The following is a 21,868-nucleotide window of genomic DNA, read 5'->3' as shown; positions in this document are numbered from 1 at the left end:
GAGACCAGGGTGGGGGAGCATAGGGAGCACTGACCGTTTGGGAGAAGGACTAACAGAATTGCTCTATTCAATCTCAATTAGGGGGCCAGAGACACACAACAGATTCATTGGGTTTCAGAGATAAGAATTAAGTTCCATCAAGTTGGACAGATCACTTCCCTGCTTGCCAGGAATGCCCGGGGCCCGCTTCTCCATACGTCTTATCTTTCGTATATTTCAAGGTCCAGCTGAAATCTCGTCTCTTCTGGAAAGCCTTCTTTCATCATCCACATTCAAAGAGATCTCTTTCTTCTCTGCATTGTGACAGAACTTAATTGTCTTCACTGCGTCATTGCCTTTTCATAAGCCCTGTACCCTGTCTCTCCATCTAGATGATAAACTTTTTTTTTAGATGATAAACTTTTTGAGGTCAGGGGGCTATTGCTGCATAACAAACGACCTCCAAACTCAGTGGCTTAAAATACCACCCATTTTGCTATATCTCTTGATTTCCTGGGACAGGAATTCAGGCATAGGCTCAGGTGGGTGATTCTTCTTTTCCATTCTTCTTCCTGGAGAGGTCACTTGAGGGGTTCAGCTGGTGGATGGACTGGTATAAAGGTTACGAGCTGGCTTCACCTACATGTCTGGGCCTTGGCTGGAAAAGTTGGCTCAGTTGGGACATGTTGAGTGAAGCACCTACACATATAGACTTTCCAGAATGATGGCCTTAGGGTAACTGGACTTCTTCCAAGGTGATTTGGGGTTACCAGCATAAGCGTTCCAAAGAGCTGGGTGGAAACTGCAAGGCTTCTTTTTAAAATTTTTTTTTCAACGTTTTTTATTTATTTTTGGGACAGAGAGAGACAGAACATGAACGGGGGAGGGGCAGAGAGAGAGGGAGACACAGAATCAGAAACAGGCTCCAGGCTCCGAGCCATCAGCCCAGAGCCTGACGCGGGGCTCGAACTCACGGACCGTGAGATGGTGACCTGGCTGAAGTCGGACGCTTAACCGACTGCGCCACCCAGGCGCCCCAGAAACTGCAAGGCTTCTTATCACCTGGCCTTGGAAAACCCAGAGTTTCTCTTCTGTCATATTATATTGATTAAACAAATCACTAAATCCAGCTCAGATTAAAAAGGAAATGGAATCAGGCTCCATCTTTTAATGGGAGCAAAAAAATATGAAACCACCTTTATTCAACTACACGATATAGTCCTAAAACCCAGGCAAGTAAAGTCCCTGGCCCAGGACCCAGGCCTCAGTGGGCCCCACACTTTGGAGTGCTATTTTTGAATCTTTCAGTGGAGGCAATCATTCTAGTCTGTTTCTCCTCTTCAGGGTACTCTCCAAACTCCCGACCCATGCATGGGATTGACCAAGTGCCCTGAAAAGCTTCAGGGCCCATGCCTGTGGGTTGTCCAGGGAAACCTGGCGAGCATATTGCTTCTACCCACCGGCACAGTATTTCTTTTGTGGCATTGCATAAGATTAGGCTGCCTGCGTGGTAGTGACTTGCTGATTTGGGGTGATTCCCATTCACATTGGATACAAGATGAGTTCAGGATTCTGGGGTACTGACAGTCGACCATTGACCCTTGGAGTTAAGCCACCTGTTTGGGTCTGTGCCATGGCACTTGCCAGCCTGTGTTCTGACCACAAGGCTGCCTCCACTTTACAACACACCAGAATAGTGGGGCTCCCCACCTCCACCTGGTAAGGGTGGTCATCCCACACCCACCACAGGCTTTGCACTGCATGTCAGGCAGTGCTCCAGAGGTGGCCATGCCTATCTTCTGCTGGAGACCATTACTCTGCCAACTGGCTTTTACAATCAATGTCTTTCCCTTCTTTTGATCACTGTACTGACGCCATGAGCCTCTGGGTCAGTCTTAGGTAGGGCGAGGTGAGGGCCATGTATCCCTTACATGAGTGGGACTTCTCTTTTTGTTTCACCCATGCACCTCTAGCCTAACTACCCTTTGCCCTCTGCCAAATGGTTTCAGTATGTGGAAAGCAGTGTTGCATTCAACACTGAAAGAGATCATATTCTAGGAAAGCAGTGATTAAGGCCTAAAAAATTTCAAGAAAAAAAACATAGTTGGAAGATATATTATTGTAAACTTATACTAATTCTGAACAGTGAATTATTATTCATATTTTCCTGCATACTCTAGGGAAAACGTGCCATTAGTGTCATCATCAATGAAGCACAGTGACAAACTTTGGGTCACTGGAAGTCAGCATTCACGTTCAGTGTGAAGGATGACGCAGCATCACGAGTAATAATGTAACTAGCATTAAATAAATAAATCAAGACTCGGTTCAGGTATCATCTCCTCTTTGAAGCCCTCTTGAATCCCCAAACTAGGCTAAGTGTCACTTCTCTGTCATCACACAGTTCCTAATTACCTCTATCCCACACTAGCTACATAGTATTCTAATTATTTCTGTAGATGGTTCCCTCTTGTGTAGATGTGTATATTAAAGAACTTCTATGGCAAGCTGATGTATGTTTTACTCATCTTTGTGCTCCAGTCCTTGCACTGTGCCTGATACTTAGTATGAACTCAACGAATACCTGTATGGAGAGTCATGGAAAGACACCACCGGACTAAGTCAGGTAGACTCTGGTGAGCCTAGAAAAATAGTTCTAGTAGAACAAAGGAGAGGTTGGAAGGCAAGCTACCCACAGAGATGTTGACAGGGTAGATCTGTTGTCTATGTGGTTTAGTCATAAAAGAAATGAGAAGTTTCAAGCGCAGCAAGATGGGGGATGGAGTTTTCTTCTCTTTAGAGAAAGGCCATGTCCATATAAACACCTTAGAGACTGAGAAGCAGAGGGGAGGTCTTCTGGACCTCAATATCCTTATCTGCCTAACCCACCTCACCAGGATGCTGTGAGGTCCAAAGAAGAGCAAGATATTGGCGTAAAAATTCTTTGAGAAAATTTAAAATTTCTATCCAACCTCTAAAGGCGTCTAACTACTTATAGAATTAAAAAAGAAACCTATAAATAAAAATCTAAGCATGACATTTAAGATCCCCCATGATCTGGCTCCAACTTTCCTTCTAACACTATTACTGCCCCCAAGCCCCCTAAACCCAGCCACAGAAGGTCTATGTTCTTTCCGCTTTTTTCCTTTTCTCAAGCTATCCCCTCAGCTTCAAATGCCCTTCCCTTCATCTCCATTAGGCCAACAAGATCAACATTTACAGAGTAGTGAGCTTGTGTAAGATACTGTTAAAACTCTATTGATTCTTGAAGGCCCCATTCATAGACTGTTTAGTCCATGAACCCTTCTTGCTTTTCTCCAGAATATCAATTGTAGTACTTACTCGACCTGATAATGTTGCTTGAGGGCGTGACTAACCCTCTCAACAGGCTATGAGAGATGAGAGCTTTGAGGGTTATATTACTTGTATTCCTCCCCCAATATCCGTGCCTGGTAATAGCAGGTGCTCATTAATAAATACTAGAATAAATGGGAAAATGTTAGGGAAAGAATGTACATGGGTGGACGGTCTCTTAGGACACAAGACTGGGTGGGCTCCAGGATACAGGAAAATAAAAGCAACAACTTGTCAAAGGAAGAGGAACATCTCCTCCCTTGGGAGGAACTGCAGATAAGCCTGGAGGGTGGACATGGGTTAGGTCCACGTGGAGAGACCGAAGCGTCCAAATCCTTCAAGTCTTAACTCAAATGCCACCTCCTACATTAAGTCTTTCCTGAATCTCCGACGGGGCTGACCCTAGCTCGGCTGTCTCTTTGGACTTTCTCCCTTGCAGCTGTTTATTTGTACCCTTATCTCACTTCCTTTCCTAGACCGCGACCTCTCTTGAGGGCAAGAGGAACCCGGTTTCCCCACAGCACACAAGACACGGTTACCACTCATTCATTGGGAGTTTATTGGAAGGATAAATGGGGGGGGGGGGGTAGTAACCGGACATATTTGACATAGGAGATGCTTGCGCACAAGAGCCCAGCGGAGCGAAAGCTCCAGACCCACAACTGAGCAGTTTACTGCGAAGCAGAGCGAGAACACCCCCCCAGCCAGCCTCCGCTGGGGAATGGCAGGTGTCCACCAGCTCTCCTGCAGCTTTGCTCTGAGGACCTCACGTCCCTACTTCTCCGACTGCCCTTGTCAACGCCTGACTCGATGCCGAAGCCCGCCCCCCTACCCACAACTATGCTTCCTCGTCCCCGATCTGCGGCAGTGCCTCTGACTACCCTTAGCCTTTTTGTCCGGGCCTCTTCTCCCGTCGCCCTCCTCTTCTGTCTCCATCACCACCGGCAGGGCGCGCGCCGGGGCAGCCCTGGCCGGCAGGAGGGGGCGGGTCCTGCGACCGGAAGCCGGTAGCCGGAAGCCGGAAGGGGGGCTGTGAGGACGTGTTCCAAGGAAGCCAGGGCCGGACCCGGCGGGGCCGGCGACATGGAGCCGCTGTACCAGCAAACGCACAAGTGAGGGCCGCGTCGGGGCACGGGCGGGGGCGCAGCCAGGCTGGGTGAGGCCGGCTCCCCTGGCTGGGGCCTCGGGCGCCCGCCAGTGTGGAGGCCGAGTCCTTCCGCCGGGGCGCTGCCGGGGGCGGCTCGGAAGTTCTGTCTCTGGCGGGATGCCCAAGTCGGCGGCGGATGGAGGGTCCGGCCTGATGCGTGGGGACGTTGGGCCGGACGGCTCATGAGATCTTCGAGGCCGCGACTACCTGCTAAGTAGACTAGGTGAAGGGAAAGTCACACTTACAGATAATTGTTTGTCCAGCACCTGCCACCTCACTGCTCTGGGTTGGTAGAGATGGTGGGAGTCAGGGCCCCTACACATAGTTTACTATTCACTTGGAGAGCCCAGGGACGTCCGAAAAAAATCTAAGGTGTGGCAGGATTGGATGGAGTGCAAATGAACAATACAAACGGAATCTTCTTTAGCAGTTTAGAAAGATCCATCATTGAGCTAAGGTCGTCAGAATAAGTTTCATTGTGCTCGCTTCGGCAGCACATATACTAAAATTGGAACGATACAGAGAAGATTAGCATGGCCCCTGCGCAAGGATGACACGCAGAATAAGTTTCATTGTAACTCACAGCTGCTAAATGACGTCGGCCCCTACTCTTGATTGACACTAATCTGTTGTTGCTGCTACACTTTTTTCCCTTTTCTTTTGATTTGGTTTATACTAGAGACCATAATGATAAAGTGTTTGGTTTGAGTGCAAATATAAAACCTACTTTGTAACAGTGTTAAAACGACAGAATTTGCTCTTACCCTGGGAGCCCTATTCTCATATAAAAATTATAAGAAGGGACGGGTCGCCTGTGTGGCTCAGTCGGTTGGACATCTGACTCTTGATCTCAGCTCACGGCTTGATCTCTGGGTGGTGAGTTCAAGCCCTGCGTTAAGCTCCAAGCTGGGCGTGGAGCCTACTTTAGAAAAAAATTTTTATATCTATATATATGATGGAACTTAAATAATCAGACCTGTGAGTCCATTGGAAAAGGAATGAAATAGAATTATTTTTGTATTACTAAGAAAGGACAGATCTTTTAGTCTGTCTTTCCCCTGAAGTATTGAACCAGCCCTGGGAGTTCTGGTTCTAGACTTCTTTTTCTGATCTATAAAATGTTAGTTTGGAGCTCATTAAACTTTGAGGCTCCTTTCAGCTTCATGATACTGGTGATTGAGTGTCTTAAAAGGAAACACACAATCCTGCGAGCGTCAGCAATTAACTTTTGCAGTTGCAGAAATTAATGATTGAGGCTGAATTGACACAACAGTAACTGAGCATATTAATTTTACTGGAACTTTGAACCCAGTTTGTGGTTATCTCTTGCCATGTCCCTGACAGTACATTGGAATGAAATCAGTACTTGAAAGTTCTGTATCTTGAAAACTCCTTAACTGCCTGAGCAATGAGTGGGGGAGGGACGGAAGGTGAAAATCAGAATAAACATTTTATGCTTAAATAATACTGCATTAGGATGAACTTTATAGACGAATAAGTGGCCAGGCTTCTATTTTTGATATTCAAGTGGTTGTAGAGGTGTCTATATTTGTCCCCTATATAGCCTAGGATCACTCAGTGCCCTGGACCTTATTATCTCTAGAGATTCTTTTCGTTTTTAATTTTTTAAAAAATATTTATTTATTTTTGAGAATTAGAGTGTGAGTGGGGGAGGGGGAGAGAGAGAGAGGGAGCTACAGAATCCGAAGCAGGCTCTAGGCTCCAAGCTGTCAGCACAGAGCCCAAAGTGGGGCTCGAACCCATGAATCGTGAGATCATGACCTGAGCTGAAGCCGGACACTTAGCCGACTAAGCCACCTAGGTCCCTCTATCCCTAGAGCTTCCAATTCAGTAGGTCTGGAGCACAAGAAGCTGTATTTTTAACAAGCTCTCCAAGTGATTTTGGTGAGCAGCTGGGTGTGAAAACTGTTACCTTATCTGAAGACCAGTTTTTCCTTTTTTCGATTTTGCCTTCTGGTGAGAGGCTAGATGTAGAAGCGGCAAGGTGGGTGAGGTGAAAATGACCAGATGGTTCCCGCTACTTTTAAGTAAAGCAAAAACAACCACAAATGTTTGTATGATGCCGTAAAGGTTACACAGCAATTTCATATTGCATTTGGATCTATGAGCCTTTAAATAATTGTGATTATTTATTCATGTGTGTACCCTGTTTTACCGGAGACTGAGGCACCAAGCAAGGAGTTAAATGGCTTGTTCCTGGTTCCTCAGCCAGTCCGTAGTGGGACCAGAACTTGCAACCAGTATCTTTTCACTCTAAAACTGTTCCCTGCTCATAGGGGTCAGAGGCAGCATGGATACAAAATGGGTGTATATGAAGGGATGAGAGTAGTTCCATGGACTTTTAAAAAGCAATTTCATTTCTACAGACTGGATTTGTTTGTTTGTTTGTTTGTTTGTTTGTTTTTAGTCAGCAACAGTGACCTTGTTTTCTTACTATTCGGTCTCTCTGCTTGGTGATGTTATTACCTAAGCCGACCACGGACCCCATGCTGGACAGGGCTAAGACTTCTGGTTTCTAGTGTCCACCTCCCACCCCCCCCACCCCCGCCCCAAGTCCTGCCTGTGCATCACCTGCTCCTTATTGGCTTCAAGTGTGTTGTCTGAATTCCCAGTTCGGTTTAAAACAGACTTGCCACATAATAGTCCCCCCTATGCCATGCCTACTTGCTTTGTTGTTTTGCATTTGATTTCCTCCCAGGCATGAAATGCAGAGATTGGAATCATTTTCTTGGCCGTATCTCTTCTAGTTCATTCAAAGCATTCAGAGCTTAGGTGGGAGAAGTCAGTATTGTTTCCCTGCAACTTTAAAGTTTATCCATTTTGGCTTAGAAAACGGTATAAGCTACCTGAAGGGTGTTTATAGGATGAGTGTTGCCATCATCTCTCACCCTGTCCTCATAGACTTTAAAAATTAGAATGGACTGGCAAAATCTTCCATTCCAACTCCCTGTAGTCAGGAAGACCCTTTATAAAACCCGAAGCAGTTCATGTACCCTGTGTTTAAACATGCAGGAGCTCTTTTTCTTCTTCCTTTTTTTCTTTTTTTCTTCTTTTTTTAAGTTTAGAGAGAGAAAGAACACGAGTTGGGGGGGGCGCAGAGAGAGGGAGAACCCCAAGCAGGCTCCCAGCTGTCAGCGCAGAGCCCGCCCGACACGGGGCTCGAACCCATGAACCATGAGATCATGACCTGAGCCTACCAAGAGTCGACGCTCAACTGACTGAGCCACCCAGGCGCCCCCCTTCTTCCTTTGCTTGAAGGGAGAGAGTTCATAACTATTCTGGGGTTTTTGTGGGGAGGGGCAGGTTGAGCTGAAAGCTGCCCTCCTGAATGGGGCTCTTGGTTCTGGCTCTCCCTTCAGGAGCCGCAGTGGAGAATGAGCCCATTCCTCTGCCTGTATGTCAGCTCTATGTATTTGAAAAGCATCAGCTGCCCCATTTTAATGGAGTTTTTTTTTCTTTTTTCTTTTTTCTCTTTTCTTTTCTTTTCTTTTCTTTTCTTTTCTTTTCTTTTCTTTTCTTTTCTCAGAGGCTTATTATCACTAGCTCTTTTGACCATTCCTCTTCATGACTTGACTTCTAGACTCTTTCCCGGTCATCCTCTTCATCCATCTTCCGTCAGGGGAAGTCTTTAATAGGGGCCTTTAACAGACAGCTCCCAGGATGGAATGCCACTTGATATTGTACATTGGGGACTTTTTAAAAAATTCTTAAGTGGGGATGCTTTTCATCCCTGACAAATTTCATTTTACTATTTTAGCCTAAATGAAAATATTACTATTTGTTTTGTGGTACAGCATCCTAACCTAGGCTCATTATAGCACAGAGTCATGTGCAAATGTCATCAACGTAAGTTGGTTTGTTAAAAAATCTTGAACAAAACGTAGAGCTGAAGGCAGTCCTGTGGTAGAATGCTGGAAATCTTTGCTAGCATCCCTTGGGTACCATTATTTAGCCTGCCATGAAGCCCTCGTCCTTAAAGTTTAAAGTATTTGTCAATCCATGGGAGAAATGTACTATCTCATTATTTTGACTTTGCATTCTTCCGATTACTAGTCAAGTGGAATAATATACAGATGTAGATATGGATATAGATATGTTTGGGTTTTCTTTTCTGTCATTCGCTCTTTGCCCATTTTACAAAAGTGCTTTGACTTTTCCTGTTGATTTGCAGCATTTTTTAATATATTCTAGACATTAGTCCTTTCTTATCTGCCGCGGGTATCTTCCAGTCTCTGCCTGTCTTTTTATTTTATTTTTTTAGAGCATCTTTGGTGTAGACAGGTTTTTTGTTTTAATGTAGTCAAATTGACAAGTCTTGTGGTTTGTGTGGTTTGGGGGACAGTATTGTTTTTTGCCTTGTTTAGGAAATTCTTCTTCAACCTGAAGTCATAGTATGCATTCCTGTATTTTCTCCAGAAAATTTTAAAGCCTTGCCTTTTACATTTGGGCTTTAAACCATCTTGCGTTTCTTTTTGTGTCTGGACTCTATTCTTTGCTCCTGGGTCAGGGTTAGGGTTTGTCTGTCTCTGCACTGCAATGATGTTGTTTTGTTTGGTTTTGTGTTGTTATTATGGCTTTGTCATAAGTCCTCATAGCAGGTGGATCAGGTTATCCCTCTCATACTTAATTCAGAGTTGTCTTGGATACTCTTTGCCCCCTGCCCCCTCCCTTTTTTTCTTCTGTTCCTGTTCCTGTCAATACTGCTAATTTTCACATTTGCTCTATGAAGCTGCCATTGACAACTTACCTCACTGCCTACATGCAGGCCTTCGGTAAAATCCTAATTCTCTTCCCATCGGCGTCGCCGTGCAGTCCTCTTGCTGTCTCTGTGGTTACCCTGACCCAGATGTTGGTTAACTCAAGCTGTGTTCTTCCATCTACCTCCGTACCTCCACGTGCCCTCATTCTACACTATCAGGACCTATCTTACCGGAGGAGCAGTCTGGCCCCTCCATCTCTAGTGGTGATTTCTAGTTTCCTTTCAGGGCCGTGGGTCTTACCCAGGTGCGCTCAGACTCAGTAGAGCGCCGGCCTTGCTTCTGGTGCTGTGGGTCATGTTTAGAGTCCGCAGGAAAGCCCTGGAAAAGACAAGACAAAGTTGAAACCCAGTTTGGGCTTCTGGCTTGCATTGGTAAATTTGGGTTCACAGATTGTGGTGCTCATGGTGGAGGCTGGTTGCTGACCTTTCCCTCAAGGGTTGGAGGTGATATAGTTGCTCAGCAGACTGCTTTCCTGTGCCTCTGATGTGAGAGACCGGAAGCACCAGGAGCCCGTTGTTGGGGTAGCATAGGCAGTATTCCAGAACTGATCGCAGACGACTGCTAGGAAGGGCTCTGGGGGTGACCTTGGTCAAGCCCCGAGGAGCCTCCGGAGAGCACGCTAGGGCCCGCCATCTGAGACCACGCTGGGGAGCCAGGGTACGGTGTCGCATTTCCCAATGAGGTGGCACTCGCCTGGTATTGCCAGGGAAAGGCCTTTACCGGACGGGACATCCCCGTCTTTCAGGACCTTCCTCTGATAGTTTTCTCGCACTGATCGCCTCATCCCTTCTCCCCTCCGACCCCTACTCGCTTCCCGGCAGGCCCACCTGCTTGTAATCCACGTGATGTGCCTTTTTGCCGATCCTTTTCTTCACCTCTTCCCTCATCAGGTCAAGTTTCCGTCTTCAGAGTGCTCTTTAGAACTCACTTGACGCCACCGGGTTCCGCCAGCTTTTACTCTTTGATTTTCTTACGTTTGCTTGGCACCACGCCACTGCGCATAGCCCCTCGGCTTCCTTTTTGTTTACACTTACATGTAGTGATGTTCCCCTAAATCTTCTTGGGACTTGTCATGTCTCTCTGGCCTGTCATTCCTAATTACATTGTTTCTCAAGGACAAGGATTATATCTTTCTTGCCCTTTGACTCTCCCTAGTACAGACCAGCGCTCAGCACATCGGGTCAAAGAACAGAGAGTGGGATTGGCTGGGTCCGGATTGAGGTTTATCACTTGCTGTGTGACCTTGAACAAGTTACATAACCTTTCTGGGCTTCGGTTGTCTTATTTATAAAACGAAGATGATAATGGTCCTTTCCCCATAGGGTTATTGACTTTGCAGAATGTCTCCGATGTGGCAGGCACTTAGTAAGTGCCGCCTGTTAGTGTTCTTATTAATATTCATGGTAAAATATTAGAAACCAGGCCAAAACATGTGGCCTAAAGTGCCACTTAACAAAGTTTACAGTTCAGTGATGCTGTCGATTTAAATCAGTTACACGTTGGCATCAGAAAATTTGTCTTTCCTGACCGAAGCACTGTTGATGACTCCTGTCTCACTCATTTCCTCTCTCTTCCTTTGATAGGCAGGTCCACGAGATCCAGTCTCACATGGGACGCCTGGAGACAGCGGACAAGCAGTCTCTGCACTGTGAGTAATTAACTATGGAGACCAGAGTCCTTTCTCTTGATGACACGATGCTAATGGGCTGGGTTTCCTGACCGCCTTGCTGCCTCAGGGGCTTAATGATTCCATGCCGAAGGAGTTCTGTTGTTAGGGGTGGACAGAAAAACCCTCTGGCAAAGCCTCTGACTTCTCTCATTGCGCCCCGTGGAATCCCACAGGCCTTATCCCCCATTACCCCTCAACTCACCCTGACAGGGCCCTATGGGAATGGACCTCCTCTCCTCTGTCTTAATCTAATTACCGAGCCCTGGGAGGAATGTACTCCGTACAAATTCAGAGATGTTTAACTGGAATTGGTCATTTCTTCTGAGCTGAGAACTGTGGCTTTTTAGGAGGATTATTCAGAAACGAATAGCAATATTAATTAGTGTAGTTCCCACACTGTGGTTTCATTTGAGAAGAGTGCTGCTTTTTGTTTTACAGTTTTCTGTTGGCCAGGAAAGGTCCTTTCTCTGAGCTGGCCACAACAGATGCCACTGGTTACCCACACGTTGCTGAAGCCACCAGTTCACCTCCCCACCTGGCTGTCGCTATGCCCTTTTCTGTTTGCTCATGCCTCCTTTTTGGAGCGTCAAAAGCATCTCTTTTCTGGGTTCTGTGCCCCACCCTGTTCTAATCTAGAGTGCATATGTTAGCTACTGCAGGTTGGGCTAGGAGGGTGACATTGCTTCTTTACTGTCGTGTCTTTATTGGGCAAGAAGCAATCTGGGTACCTTTTTTTTTGTTGTTGTTAATGTTTGTTTGTTTGTTTGTTTATTTATTTATTTATTTATTTATTTATTTATTTGAGAGAGAGAGCACACAAGCAGGGGAGGGGCAGAGAGAGAGGGAGAGAGAGAGAATCCCAAACAGGCCACTTGACGCCACAGCTGTCAGAGACCCTGGTGTGGGGCTCGATCCCACGAACCGTGAGACCACAACCTGTGCTGAAATCAGCAGTCGGGCACAGTCGGATGCCTAACCGACTGAGCCACCCAGACGCCCCCCTGGGTGCCCTTTTTGTACACGGTTTAGTTCCTATCCATCTGCTTTGTTTGCCTTCCCAGCAGTCTCACTGTCACATGATTAGAAATGGAAAAGAGGTCATGTTGACTGTTTATCAAGAGGGATAAGGAAAATGACTGTATTTATCATATCTTTACCTCTGTGGATTCTTTCCTGGGCCTTTCCTAGTGATATTCAGTCTATTTTGGGGATTCCAGCATCAGCCTGCCCGTCCTTATGGAAAGCCTCAAGGGAGCTCTTCTCTGTGTTTCACACACTAATCTTCCCCTTTGTGCTTTTTTTCTTTTAACCTCATTACTGTAGGGAATTCAATTGGCAGCCTTCTTACTAGATATTTATAACTCGTATCTGAGAATAATCTCAAAGGAAAAGAGACCTCATTCTGTTTCAGAAGATACTGCATTTTGCTTAAAATATTTTATTTGGACAACCCAAATATTCATTTTATTTTCTAAAGGCAGGAAATTTATTTTTACAGATTTATCTGTAGCTTTTTAAACAATTGGCATTGCTATGACATTAACAGCTACATGTATATATGCGTGTGTGTGTTTAGAACAACATTTACAGAATCAGTATCACTTGAATTTTTTTCCATTATTCAGTACGATACGCGTTTTTCTCCTTTTCGAATGGGTTTCTTTGAATTTATTGGATATGGAAAAAGACATGTTTATTGTATCATTCTAATTTAAGCTCACTGTCTCTTTTCCAGCAATTACTCTTTTTTCTCTTTTGTGCAGTAGTAGAAAACGAAATCCAAGCAAGCATTGACCAGATATTCAGCCATCTAGAACGTCTGGAGATTCTGTCCAGCAAGGAGCCCCCGAACAAAAGACAGAATGCCAAACTGTGAGTGTTGTGACGCCTCTTGTCCAGGGGAGGCTGTCAGATATTCTGAAAATCCATTTACACATTGAAAAACTGAGACTCTGTGAAGATGAAGTCCCCCTAAAGGGCACGGTTTCGTTTCAGTGATACTTCCTCAAAATAAAAAGCCTGTGAGGTTAGGGGCTCAGAAGCCTGTGTCTCCTCACATTGGGTCATTTTGAAATTTTGCCTCCAATACTGTTTTTCTGGCCAGACCCGTGGCCTTACTTGAAGCCTCCAGCAGCCAGGGAGGTGTGCACTGCCCTCTGGTTCCTGCTGCATTCTTGGATTGAGATGAAATCTTGCCCTTAATCACTTCAATCAGCCGATTTATAATGAAATACTGATCTAACATTTGATACTCCGCCATGAAATTCAAATGAAAACCCTCACCACCTCCAGCCCAGCCCCTGCTCCCAAAAGTTCTTATGAAACTTTGTTGTTGCTTTACTCGAAAGGTGCCCTTGGGCTCCTTCTTGAAAAGCGATATAATCCATGGAAGGTCAGGGAGAGGTCCTTGAGCCTGCTTCCTGTCACCTGTTCCCTGTCATGCATCCAGAATCAGAGACCAGCAGATGCTTAAGTAAAGCTGTTGGAATCTCGTGTGCTACAACCGTACTTTAACCACAGGCCGCTTCTTTATTTTCAACATCAGTGATCAAAATCAGATCATTTTGGTGGGGACAGCATGCAGTGGTGTAGGGAGAAGTAAGGAAGCATCTTTCTTGAATACGAAGGCTGGCCGCTCAAAATGTGCGGCCCTGGGTTTCTGGAATGTAATCTCTGTCTCCATCAATTCCAGTCGTGTTGACCAGTTAAAGTATGATGTCCAGCACCTGCAGACTGCTCTCAGAAACTTCCAGCATCGGCGATACGCAAGGGAGCAGCAGGAGAGACAGCGAGAGGAACTTCTGTCTCGAACCTTCACCACTAACGTAAGCCAGGCTCCTGGTTGGGGGGGCGGGAGGGGGTGGGGGGGGCAGTGTCTACAGGCACTCGGCAGCTTGTCGCCACTGAAACTCGGGTCCTGGAGCTTCATCTTTGTCGGGGGTGTCCGAAGCCGATCGACTGGAAGTAACAGTGGGCTTTGTGCCTTGCCACAGACACTAGACCTAGACAGGGAACCTCCTTCTCTAACACGAAAACCCGAAGTGGAAGCAGTTAAATTGAAGGAGTGGGCAGGGGTGAAAATGACCTGGTTTGACTGAGAGGTGGAAGTTCACATGGTGGAAATGGTTTCTGATCAGATAGAGACAGATGATGAGAACTGAAACCATTTGTCATGAGGGGCAGCATTTCAAAGCTGCCTGCAGGCACTTGCCATCGTGCTGTGTATGTGTGTGGTTCCCGTGTCAGATGCCTTAAAATGTTTTTGCCCCAAATCTGAGCAGCAATTTGGAGGACTTTGTTAACAGGTCTTTTGTTTTGGATGGATTGCTTGACTTGAGCCTGTTCGAAAGTGGCCTGGTTGGTTTGCATGTTTGATTTTTGGGAGACCCTTGCCCCTGCCCCTCGGTCTTAATAGGATCCATTCCTGCACATGGCTGTTGATGGCTAGAGGACACACTGGCCTTTTTCAGGGCCCTTATAATGTATTTCCACCAAGTGAAGTGGGTTTTGGGTTTTTTTGTTTTGTTTTAACAGAGAGGTTCATTTTCTCAAGAGGTCTTAGCTCTCTAAGCCTGCCATCAGAATTCAAATCAGCCCACGTTTCACAGATGCTTAAGTCTCTCTGCTGTGTCCACACTTGCAGCAAATTTCCCTGAGTGTTTCAGAATGTGCCTGTGTAGTTTCTGCTTCTCTAGAGTAAGCAGTCAAGTAACACTGATTAACAATTCAGAAGTGTGAGGAGGACGTGTTGGAGGCATAGTGGTAGGCACAGCTGTCTTCCTTCCTTCCTTCCTTCCTTCCTTCCTTCCTTCCTTCCTTCCTTCCTTCCTTTTGGTAGTTTCAAGTTTTTATAGCTGCCTTTCAAAAGCGTAATGAACTCTACAACACGCCAGAAGGTGTGTGGGCTTTTGATCGCTATGGCATTGGGTACTCAAACCTCTTTTAGGTCAGGGACGATCGCTCAGAATTCTTTTGTTTGCATATCAGCTCGGTGCGGTGCTCTGCACGCAGTGCCCCTTAATCAAAGTTGACTTTGCCAGATGAACTTCTTGCCGGTCACTCTGTGAGCTGGAACTATGATATGTTTTTCTGAGTGATAATGCCCAATTAGGTCTACCCTTTCAGGCGGAAGGGTAAGAACGATTTGTGTACAGAAGGCACTCAATAAACGCTTGTCGAATGAAGAGAAGCCTCTCTTTGATTCATTCAAACACTGGAGTCTTGTGACCCACTGAGCATTAGCTGTATGCAGAACATTGTTTAAGATGCTGAGAGTAAAGCTTGTGAAAAAGTGAAAAGCTGTGGTCCCTGCCTGCTTCTCGAAACGCTCCTGTGTTAGCAGGGGGCACTGAGAGCAGGTGCATGAAAAGTGATTCTGAACGTATGCAGCAAGGAAGAGGTGGTTGAACCTCTTCGTGGTGATTGAAAGAGGGGAGAATGACCCTGCATGGCAGAAGAATGTGCGATCGTCAGGAGGCAGGAAAGAAGGGAACTACGGCCAGTCCTGACTGCCTTCTGTATCCAGTCCGCTTCTGGTGTAAACTTAGAGCCCTGAGACCAGTCTCAGTGTTTCTTCCCACAGGATGGTTAAGAGGGCCGGCTCTGCACTCAGTAGTGAGATACAGGCCCTGCTGCACTGAACAGCTCTGTGTGATCTTAGACTTCTCTGAGCTTCAGTTTCTTCACCTCTAAAATGGGGATAGTACAGTAACTGTGTTATAACGTTAGGATGAGGATTAAGTGAGCTTAGGGTAATGAGCATCAGGGTGGAAAGTACTTGATCGGTGTCAGTTTTTTTCTTCCTTCATTTCTTTACAGCCCTTTCTGGACCGCTGAGGAGAATTGTCCCATCCCGACTACCCATTAGGCCTTCGTCTCCTTTGTCCTTAGTCAGACTCCGTCTAACTGCAGCGACAGCTGTAGATAAAACAGCTGCAGAACAAAAGCAAACCTGTAATACTGTGTTAAGGGAAAGCCAAGGAAAGGAACATTTGGAACAAGCTAAGTTAATAGGGGAGTAGTCAGAGAAAGCCTTCAGGAGAAGCCCACCAAGACCTTGCAGGACTGATGTTCCTTCTTAAGTGGTGGTCATGGTGGAGAGGCAGGAATTCACAGGCCGTGTGTATCTGGCTGTCTCTCTGGCTTGGCCTTGGCCGACAGGCGGAGCAGTCAGACCCGCTGGGACCCCAGGAGCTGACCAGGCGGCAGAGCTAATCCTGTGCCTGCGTCTCTTTCACAGGACTCTGACACGACCATCCCAATGGATAGCTCGCTGCATTTCAACTCCTCCCTCCAGAAAATTCACCATGGCATGGATGACCTCATCGGAGGCGGGCACAGTATTCTGGACGGACTGAGGGCCCAGAGACTGACCTTGAAGGTGGGGGCTTTTCTGGGGGACAGGGAGGAGGCCCTTCGTTCTGGCCTCATCCACCAGTTGGGTACCCGCGTTGACGTCTTGGTTACGTATCCTCGCGTTTTGTTATTTTGGTGGTGAGACAGAGCCCTGAGTCTGGGGTCCTTTCTCTTGGAGCTGAAGTATGAGGAGTCCACAAGTGACCACCTTCCCTTTGCTCACAGCTGCTTCTTGTGCTTGCAACGAACCATAATTTGTCATCACTTGGTATCTGGGTCTTTTTCCGTTTACTGAACTTACCATGAAAGTGGCTGCTACGATAGGCACCACTAAGACCAAGAAATCCCACAACTGCCGAAATTACAGAACGCACGATTCTGAGAAGGCACACGTGGCCACACGCGGCCCCTCGCCCTCACGTGGTTTCCCGGAGAGCCCCTCCTGCCGACCACCTGATAACCGAGACCTTTTGTGCTCCTGTAACTGAGCCCCTGTGGGTGGGGCCGGAGGGCTGCCTGGGCTGACTAGCCGCAGACGCAGAAGGGCTTCTAGAGCATCTGGGCTGGCCCGCAGCAGCTGCCCTGTCTGTAGTCCCAGGTATTCCTAGAAGCCCCGCCCCACTGGCCGAGGCTCAAACCCCCTGGGAGTGGTTTACAGAAACATTACACAGATTCTGATGTCAGTCATGATGTTTCAGCCTCAGCCCTTTTCCTGTATCAGCTCTAATGGATAATGGGGTGTGGACTGTGCCTATTATCAGGGTGTGGTCCCCTGTGAACGCAGCGCTCCCAGCCACCGAGCTGTGAGAAACAGTCACTCGGAAGTGTGAGATTTATCTTAGTTTTTGTTGGACCGCGTTGAGCCCGTCAGCCCCGCGGGACTTCAGTACATTGCTGCACAGCCCCTGCCGTCGTCACCAGGGAGAAGGTCAGGCAGCCCGCAAGTGACCCTCACGCCCTGCTGCCGGCCGTGGTGCTTCTGGTGGTCTGGAAGTGTGTCTCCAACGGCTTCGCGGGTGCCCCTCTTTCGGAACGGCCACCTGCTGTAATCTGAACTGATACGTGATGATTAATCTACCCTTTCTTTAGAAAATTGCCCATATCTCGGGAAAACAGTAAAACCCTTTTAGGACAAACCTCCCCGTGTCGCACTGACGTCGACCCGGTGGGGGGTTAGAGCTTACTGCGAAAGCGAATGTTCGCTTCCTATCAAAGTCTGATATCACTGAGGAGTCTCAGCGGCATCTGCCCCTGTGCTGTCCCCAGAAGGACGCGCAGGGCAGCCCAGTGAGGCGGTTGGGGTCGGAACGTGAGGTTTCTAATTCAGTTTCCTCTGTACACCCGCTGCTACCTACCCGCCTTTTGGTCTTGATTCTCTCCATCCTCCTCCCACCCCACTCCTGCCTAAACCATTAAAAGGAGTGAAGTTGCTGGGCCGTGGCTGGGGGAAATTTGTGGCTGGAAAGGAATACATTTTTTGAAATTTATGTTAATTTTCAGGTGATTTTAGAAGCTGGGTACTTGTATTACATGTAGGGATGAAATAATCTGCCTTCAGAGCTAAGCAGAATCTTTTTTTTTTTTTTTTAGAGTTTACTTATAATTTACTTAGGGTGTGCATGCAAGTAAGGGAGGAGCAGAGAGAGACAGACTCCCAAGCAGGCCCCGAGGTGTCAGCGCAGAGCCCAGTGTGGGGCTCAATCCCACAAACCGTGAGATCATGACCTGAGCCGAGATCACGAGGCGGACGCTTAACTGATTGAGCCACCCAGGCACCCCAGAGCTAACCAGAATCTTTAGCAAGAGCCTAAATTTCACCATCACTGTCGTTGCAAAAACATGTCTCTGGCCTCCGCTGGCAACGGTAAAGTTTGACCTGAAAGATCTCTTCTGGGGAGGCTTGTTCGTCACTGGGCTGAACCCAGGGTTCGAGCGCCTGTCCGTGATGCCTCATGCTGGTTTCACTTCTGCCTCTTCTGTCTTGCTCGTTAATGTGTTGTTCATTTAAAAACTGAGGGGCGCCTGGGTGGCGCAGTCGGTTAAGCGTCCGACTTCAGCCAGGTCACGATCTCGCGGTCCGTGAGTTCGAGCCCCGCGTCAGGCTCTGGGCTGATGGCTCGGAGCCTGGAGCCTGTTTCCGATTCTGTGTCTCCCTCTCTCTCTGCCCCTCCCCCGTTCATGCTCTGTCTCTCTCTGTCCCAAAAATAAATAAAAAAACGTTGAAAGGGGCACCTGGGTGGCTTGGTCGGTTAAGCGTCTGACTTCAGCTCAGGTCATGATCTCACAGACCGTGAGTTCGAGCCCCGCGTCAGGCTCTGGGCTGATGGCTCAGAGCCTGGAGCCTGCTTCCGATTCTGTGTCTCCCTCTCTGTCTGCCCCTCCCCCGTTCATGCTCTGTCTCTCTCTGTCTCAAAAATAAACGTAAAAAAAAAAAAAATTAAAAAAAAAAAAAAAAAAAAAAAAAACGTTGAAAAAAAAAAAAATAAAAACTGAATGTGGGGCATTAGGTTAGATGCCATCCATCCAGATGGGCCACGTGTGTGGAAGCGAGTTGGGGTCTGCCCAGCATCTGTTTATACTTGCCACTTCGTGAGCAGTCAAGTGTTCTTAAGAACAAAAATTGGAAAGCAGATAGGAAGGGCAGGCTGAGTGCTGTGGGCTGTTGATTTAGGAATAAAATACTCTTTTGGTCTTGATGGCACGTATTCAAGGGGTCATTGTGTTGGTGACGGTCATTCCATGTCACCCGCTTCAGACCCTCTCGCGAACATGGACATTGACCCACACGTTAGACGCAGCAGAATCCCACTGTGTCCCACACAGTGAACGGGCCGATAGCCAGGATTTTGGGGTCAGGGAGCAGAGGAAAAGTTTTCTGAGGTTTCCTTTTTTAAAAATATGTAAAACATTCTCATTTTAAAATTTTCTCTTGAGGTGTAACGTACATACAGTAGGCGTACGGATCGAATTCGTGCGGGTCATTGAATTTTGACAGATGCATATACCTTTGTGACTCACACTGCTGTCAAGACGTAGACCGTCCTCATTACCCCGGACAATCCCTCATGCTTTCCCAGCCAGCCTGCCTGCCTGCCTGCCTTCCAGGCAACCACCGTTCTGATTTATCTCACTGTAAAGTAGCTTTGCCTGTTAGTGGACTTCATATAAATGTATTACCAAGAGCGGCTTCTTCCTCTCAGGAATGTTTTCCAGGCTCATTCATACTGTTCCAAGTTGGTAATTAGGTCCTTTTTATTGCCAAGTAGTATATCCCATTGTACAGATACACTATAAGTGGTCTATCCATTCTCTGGTGGATGTACACCTGGGTTGTTTCATTCTCCTGTGTTTTCCTTTCGAAGCTTTATGTTTAATTCTGTGATCCATCTCAAATTAATTTTTGTGTATGATATGAACTGAGGATCTTCTTACAGACATCTGTGTGGTACATACGAGACATGTATGTATATATGTCCACGATATATATATGTACTAGGGTCCATCATTCCTGCACATTTGTGGAAAAGGCTTTTCTTTCCTCCTTGCTTTGCTCTGGTACCTTGATCAAAAGTCATTTGACCACAGAGTGGATCTATTCCTGATTGATGCTGCTTATGCTTTTAGGTATGACCCAGAGACTGTCTCTAGGAGAAGTCCCATTCCTTGGCAAAAGGAGCTGACCTTTGTGTTTCCTTCTTTTCTCGTCCGCTCCAGGGGACTCAGAAGAAGATCCTTGACATTGCCAACATGCTGGGCTTGTCCAACACCGTGATGCGGCTCACTGAGAAGCGGGCTTTCCAGGACAAGTACTTCATGATCGGTGGCATGCTTCTCACCTGTGTGGTCATGTTCCTCGTGGTGCAGTACCTGACATGAGCTAGCCCCGCCCCGCGGCTGAGCGTCGTTCCCACCGTGCGAGAGTCTGTGTGAGTGTGTGTGCGTGAAAGAGAGGGGGGGCCCGGAGGCTGCCTTCTTAAATGTATGCCCTTCTTAACTGTGAAGACCACTGGGAGTCATCGTGATCTGTAACGTAGCGGGAGTTTCAGACCTGCTCTGTTTCCTGTAACACCTTGGAGGGGAAGCGAATGCTACCAAGATGCATGGTCCTAAGGAAATGAGAGTATCTCCTCTCTCGCTCTCGCCCTCGCTCTCTTTCGCCCTCGCTCTCTCTCGCCCTCTCTCGCCCTCACTAGGGGTGGAAGTGATGTAAGGGTAAGGGGTGAAGAAAGAAGAGGGAGGGAAAGAATCATTTTGCTGTTCTTGTCCACGTAGCTGATGCTCGCCCAGGGAAGGCTTTCAATAGCGAGCCTTGCACATAGGACCGTTCACTTTGGCATCATTTGGCCTCTCTGGCTCCTCGCGGATAACCCAGCGCAGAAGCCAAAAGGAGGGGAAAGAGGCCTGCTTTCCTGCGTCATTATAACAGATGGATTTCCATGCTCTTGTGCCCCCTCCCCCCAGTGACATGCAGATGACTAATTGCTGGTACTTGTCACCCTTCCCTGGAAGCCACTACCTAGAGGAAGCAGAGGCACCGATGCCACTGCAGACAGCGAGTAAGATTTTCCACATTAGGACCGTTGGGTGTTTCTCCTTCTAAAGCGAGGCCAGTGTTACTCCCTGAGACTGTTCAGTCTTGAGGCTGAAGACCCCCATCACTGATTTTTTTCCCAGTGGTGAACAGAATGATTGGCTTCTGTGGTTCTAGGACTGGCCTGGCATCCTGCCCGGGCTCTGGTGGGCCTTTGGCCCGGAGAACGTTGCCATGATGTGTCCATTACAGCATCTCCTCTAGTTTTGGTGTCTGAGTCTTTGCTCTCTTTCCTCCCCTGAAATCCATTAGCAGTTGCCAGCCAAGCCCCCGTTCCACCAAGCCGGTGTGGGCTGACACCACCCTGGAGACGTCCCGGGTGTCCTGAGAGTCTCTGATCTCAGGGACCAGGGACTTTTCCCTTCTCTGACCAACCCCAGATTAAGGCTGTACCAGTACCTGGTGTGTTGTGGAATTTATCGTAAAGCCAGCCTCTCTGTTGCGATCGAGCGCTGCGAATCCTAGAAAGACTTGGTTAGCATGTGTTTTCATCTGTCACAGGCCCTACAGCCGTAGGCTCAGTGGCCTTATGGCAAGACAAAACAATCTCAGAATTTCCCAGAAGAACTGGAAACCTGGTCAGTATTAACTCCACCTGTGATCGTCGTGCTCCGCCTACTTCGTGTGTTTATTTTTTGTCACTTGGACTGTCTTCGGTCTTCTTTCCCTTTTCTGTGTGTCCCATCCCACCTCCCTTAGTTACTTCCCACCTGTTGCTGGAGCAATATTGGTCTTTTCTGGCATACCTTCTGGTGAACGTTTCTTAATGGTCGCAGATCTTTTAATGGGAGTTTCCTGGGTGCCGATTTCACACTTGGTGGGCTTTCTGTCGCTGCTTCCCCTCTGGGCTGAACAGGGGCCGTGGCTTTCCAAGGAAGGGGGAATCTGTGACTCCATCATGAAAGGATTGAGGGCCTTGCCAGAGTGAGAACGGTGGACTGAAGGGTATACAGAGGGGTCAAGGTGTCTTCCGACCTAGGTCTGATTTTGGG

At 47.4% G+C, this 21,868-nt stretch overlaps 1 protein-coding gene and 1 non-coding gene across 5 annotated transcripts; both read left to right on the top strand.

Moving 5' to 3' along the window:
* The first annotated feature begins 4,352 nt into the window (after positions 1-4,352).
* GOSR2 (golgi SNAP receptor complex member 2) lies at positions 4,353-21,079 on the top strand. 4 transcript variants are annotated; one of them, XM_042915989.1, is made up of 6 exons: positions 4,353-4,445; positions 10,845-10,909; positions 12,697-12,802; positions 13,623-13,755; positions 16,170-16,310; positions 20,000-21,079. In XM_042915989.1, the coding sequence occupies exons 1-6, from the start codon at positions 4,417-4,419 to the stop codon at positions 20,159-20,161; spliced, it is 636 nt and encodes a 211-aa protein (XP_042771923.1). In that variant the 5' UTR covers positions 4,353-4,416; the 3' UTR covers positions 20,162-21,079. The 4 variants fall into 4 exon arrangements, with proteins under 4 accessions (XP_042771923.1, XP_042771922.1, XP_042771925.1 ...); XM_042915988.1 differs by having other exon boundaries at positions 12,694-12,802; XM_042915991.1 differs by lacking the exon at positions 16,170-16,310.
* On the top strand, positions 4,959-5,060 carry LOC122207409. Its single transcript, XR_006196831.1, has one exon. It is a non-coding gene; the product is annotated as a U6 spliceosomal RNA (small nuclear RNA).
* Positions 21,080-21,868: the final 789 nt, after the last annotated feature.

The sequence above is a fragment of the Panthera leo genome, chromosome E1, assembly GCF_018350215.1.
Source record: "Panthera leo isolate Ple1 chromosome E1, P.leo_Ple1_pat1.1, whole genome shotgun sequence".
Lineage (NCBI taxonomy): Eukaryota > Metazoa > Chordata > Mammalia > Carnivora > Felidae > Panthera > Panthera leo.
The sequence above is the reverse complement of the archived record's forward strand: the minus strand, read 5'-3'. Positions and strand labels throughout refer to the sequence as shown.